We start from the raw sequence: 4,561 nt of genomic DNA, 5'->3' as shown, positions 1-4,561 counted from the left end.
AAGCTCCCACTCTAGGAATGTCATAGAATATCCCACTGTGGTGCTCTAGACTAACTTCTATCAGTGAAATAGTCTCTTTTTAATTCTTTGCAAGAAGGAAGTAATTCTTTCATATAAGCTTTCAGCAACTTCACCTGTTATAGGAATAATAATATTAGAGTTTAAGCAGAAGATCAGGCAAGGTTCTCCTTATTATGTATAATTCACATACTACCTTCATTGAATTAGAATAAAGCTCTTTTAAATTTATTTGTATAGGTGTATTTTTGCCAAAGTTTCTTTTTAAAGGATTTTTCCAAGTCTTTATGCTGTCATAATATTGAGCCTTACAGTTTATTTTGAAAACATCTCGCAGTTTCACTGACATTCTACATAGATGAACACTTTTCTGTAGGTCTTGCTTTCTATCTTCCATAAGGCTATGTGAACATCTGGTATGCGCTCAGCTCTCTGTGAGGTGTCTGGAGTATAAGACAATCATCGCGTCTATAAGGAATTTATGATGTACATGGAGAGAGCATATCAAAGCAGAAATTAATTCAGAAATGATTCTCATTATGGTTTGTAAGCCACAGTCTTTTCGAGAACATTAACAGCAGTGACTCTAAGTACAGTGAGACATGAGTCCCCAGAGGGTGGCAGTGGTTAAGAAATAAAGATTTTGAGGTGTGGTCAGGAAAAAGTAAAGAGTACACCCCCATACCTGAGAAAGGTCATATTTAAAAAAGCCGTGAGCAGAAAGAAACTAGTGGGCTTTGGACGATGAGGTGACACATGGAAGTCATCGCTACAGGACCTAATGAGTAGTGTACATGGCACTGAGCCAAGGAGGAGCTCAGAGGCGGATGCAGGAGTCTTGAGGGACAGCTCCAGCATGGCTGGGAGGCAGCTGTGTGCAAGACAGGAGATGGTGGGTGTAAGCGAGGTCAACAGAATGTTCAGAAGGACTCAGTAGTTTGCTGGATTTGGACAATGACTGTGGACACAACTTGACTGGAAGCAATGTCATTGGAGAATGTTCTGTGACACCCTAAAGGCTCCCTGTTGCCTGTCTCAAACAGTTAATGAGCGCGTCAGTGATGTTAGTGTTTCCGATGTCCTCACTTCTTGGCCAGGAAGCATTTGGAGTGGTTGACAGGGTAAATGTGAGAAGTGGTGCACACTGTGAAGGGACTGAGACTGTTCTACCAACTGTTTCTCTCTGAAATGGGGTGGTTTCTCTCTGATGATAAAGTCCTGCCTGCAATATTCAGTCAGTGACAGAAAGACTGCAAACATCTCCCTTAACAACCTCTCCACCATAACTAAGAATCTATACAAACATATCAATCCTGTTTCCAATAAATCAATGCACTAGACCATCAAAAATATAAATAAATCTTACTAATTCTTCTAATGCTTGTTCTGAGAAAACATACAATGAAACATTCTAATGTTTTTGATGAAGGGGCTGTGTGAATAAGGACCCCCTTGGCATATAAGTGTGTTGTGCCTAGGCACATGTTAGTCAGGAAGCAACCACTGGCTTGTGAACTAGAGTGCGGTGATCTGCTCCACAGAAGGTGCTGACAAGATGCTCTCGTGAGTACGGATATCTTGCTCCTTGAGTGTGTCAAACTCCATTTTAATGCCACAGTCCTAAACGTAGCTCTAAAGTACAATCTTTAATTAACCAGACCCCATACATCATTACAAATATAGTGTATCTTGAAGGGAGCTACACTGTTGTTTGCATCAACATTTTAAATATGTCAACTAAAAATCATTGAAGAAAAAACAGTGCCTCTCATGTTTCCAGATTCATACTATAATTTGCCCCTACTGTCTTGAACCTATTTTCTACCAAAAACAAAGATACTGTTTTACCTACACTTCAGCCCTTATCTTTGATCCAAGTCGCACCACACTCTACTCTGAACCATACTATCTTTGCTCTCACCCTTAGATCAAACCCCTGAGCTTTTCCTGTGCCCACATCTAGGCTTTCACCAGGAGAACTTCAGCAGGTTCCCAAGAGGGATGCACATTTTGATGCCCCATCCAGTCTTCTCCATCAGCACCTCTTTCCTGTCAGCACCCTCTTCAAGGCACCCTGTACGTCAGGGTTCCGGAGGCTGTAGATGACCGGGTTCAACATAGGGTTGAGAACAGTATTAAAGATTGCAATCCCTTTGTCCTTATCTGAGGCTGAGACTGAGCTCAGACGCATGTAACTGAAGAAGCCAGTGCCATAAAAGAAGCAGACCACAGTGAGGTGGGAGCCACAAGTGGAGAAGGCCTTCTTCCTCCCCTCGGCAGAGCGGATACGCAATACTGCAGCCGCAACATGGGCATAGGACACTGAGATGAGGATTATGGGGATCACCCCCATGAAGGAGGCTCCCACAAACAGCAGCTGCCCGTTGAGATGGATGCTGGAGCAAGAGAGCTGAAACAGAGGTGGGAGATCACAGTAGAAGTTGTTGACTATGTTTGGGCCACAGAAATCAAGCACAGACGCAGCCACTGTGTGAGTCAAAGCATTGAGGAAGGAGATGGCACAGCAGAGGCCCACCAGGGCACACTGGACCTCACGGCTCATGCGGGTGCTGTAGGTGAGGGGCTGGCAGATGGCCAGGTAGCGATCATAGGCCATGGCTGTCAGGAGGTGACAGTCCACACCCGCCAGGAGGTGGAAAAAGAAGAGCTGTGAAAGGCAGGCAGCATAGGGAACTCTGCACTGGTGAGCCAGGAGACACAGCAGCATCGGAGGAACAGTGACCGTGATGCACCCGATGTCCAGCAGAGACAGAACCCTCAGGAAGTAGTACATGGGAGTGTGGAGTCTGGGCTCCACAAAGATGGCAGAGATGATGCTGAGGTTGCCCCCAACTGTGACTACATAAGCAAAGAAAAAGACAACAGCAAGAATGGATTGCAGACCAGCATTCTCTGTCAGGCCAAGGAGGATGAACTCAGTGACAGTCGTCCTGTTCCTGCAGGCATCTGCCTCCATGAGTCAGAGCTGGGCACGAAGGTGGCAAAAGAGGGAGAGTGACACATACATAGTAGGTACGTGGTCTATCTATGTCTGCTGGGTACCGGGTGACGCGGCTGGATACCTACCAATCAGAGTAGTTACTGTGAGTTTGTCCAGTTTCTTCAAGACTGCGAGTGTGCCAGATGCTAACCCTTTAGTTGCTGGTTAAGGAAGAGATCCAGGAAATACCAGGGAATGGGTGGGGCAGAGGGAAACTTTCCAGGAATCCAAAATGGTGACTAACTACAAACATGGTACAAGAGAGCTTAAGTATCTCAACAACCGTTATGCGTCTACTGTTCAGTGACTGAACAGCGGTTGGGACTACTCAATGAATAAATGAATATATAAAGTCCCAGAAAGACACTATTCAAAGAGTAGCAATACAAAGGAGAAAAGAAGGACAGGTCCCATAAAATCCAAAATACATAAAAGGTATAAAAGAGACTGAGTGAGGAGAGGAGCAGGATGTAAACCAAAGTGCAGAGAAACACAGAAGCTAAAAATTTAAGACATGAAGACCTCTAAGGAAATACTAACACTCTTAAATGTACATGCTAAACATTGTATTAAGCATAGTATGTTCATTTTTGTTTTTCATTTCAGTCTCTTAAACTACAGGTACATCTGTGTAATTGAGAAACTTAGATTTAGAAAGGTTGTTAAAGGACCTTAAAGTCATGAAGCTTTTAAGCATATTGGGTCTGAAACCTAGGATTATCCAATTCTAAGGCCATACTTAAAGCTATATTGCTTGGACATGTGTTACCACTGAGCTTTATGAATGACATTTTGTGTAGTAAAGAGAATAATGCTATTTGTAAGATTTTGGTATTAACATCCCTAAAATAATTCAAAGAAGTCAACATCCCACCTATTCATGTTTTCTTTCAATAATTACCTGTTGGATGTCAGAGAATTCTGGGTATATATTTTTGATATTACTGACAGGAAAACTTTTAAAATAGCAAAAACCTAGAAAGTGTTACAATGTAAAATGGTTTCTGCTGGCTTTAACAACAGTTTGTTTTGCTCAGGACTAATAGGCACCAAAGGCACTAATTGCTGAATGAGCCGTTTGGTCTTGCCCTGAGATAGCAGGGCACATCAAGACCTTGAGCTCCTAAGGAACTGGAGCCACCTGATCGTAAGAGTGTCTAGATGGAAGAACCCATTGCTAGCATTTGCTCCCCTGACCGTGAACTTCCCCTTCCTTGGACTAGAATAGATAACTAGGTGAATCTTAAAGGTAAACTCCCCAGCTGCGAAGAACTGTTACATCTGGGTTGAAAAGATGAACTATTCTGTGACCATGATTTGAACTGTGAGAATAAAATGTAATCACCCAAATGAAGTTAAGGCTATGAAACCCTAGAAAAGGAGGAATTGTAACCCAATGCGTCATTGATCCAGGCACGGCTTATGTGCGATTGACCCTTATCGGTGAGTAAATATGTTATTTTATTTCCATTCTGCTGTCTCTTGGTGTGTCACTTACTGATGCCTTCTGTGACAGAACTACAGGACTGGGGATGAGGTGTG

The 4,561-nt window shown here is 43.1% G+C and overlaps 1 protein-coding gene across 1 annotated transcript; it reads right to left on the bottom strand.

The window, feature by feature from the left end:
* Positions 1-2,053: 2,053 nt before the first annotated feature.
* LOC104865778 (olfactory receptor 139) lies at positions 2,054-2,995 on the bottom strand. Its single transcript, XM_010629484.1, has one exon. It carries the CDS (start codon positions 2,993-2,995, stop codon positions 2,054-2,056), a length of 942 nt encoding a protein of 313 aa, XP_010627786.1.
* Between the last annotated feature and the right edge of the window lie 1,566 nt (positions 2,996-4,561).

This window comes from Fukomys damarensis, unplaced genomic scaffold (genome assembly GCF_012274545.1).
Source record: "Fukomys damarensis isolate Sample0158 unplaced genomic scaffold, DMR_v1.0_HiC HiC_scaffold_13, whole genome shotgun sequence".
In the NCBI taxonomy this organism is placed as follows: Eukaryota; Metazoa; Chordata; class Mammalia; order Rodentia; family Bathyergidae; genus Fukomys; species Fukomys damarensis.
This window is presented reverse-complemented; position numbering and strand designations above follow the sequence as displayed.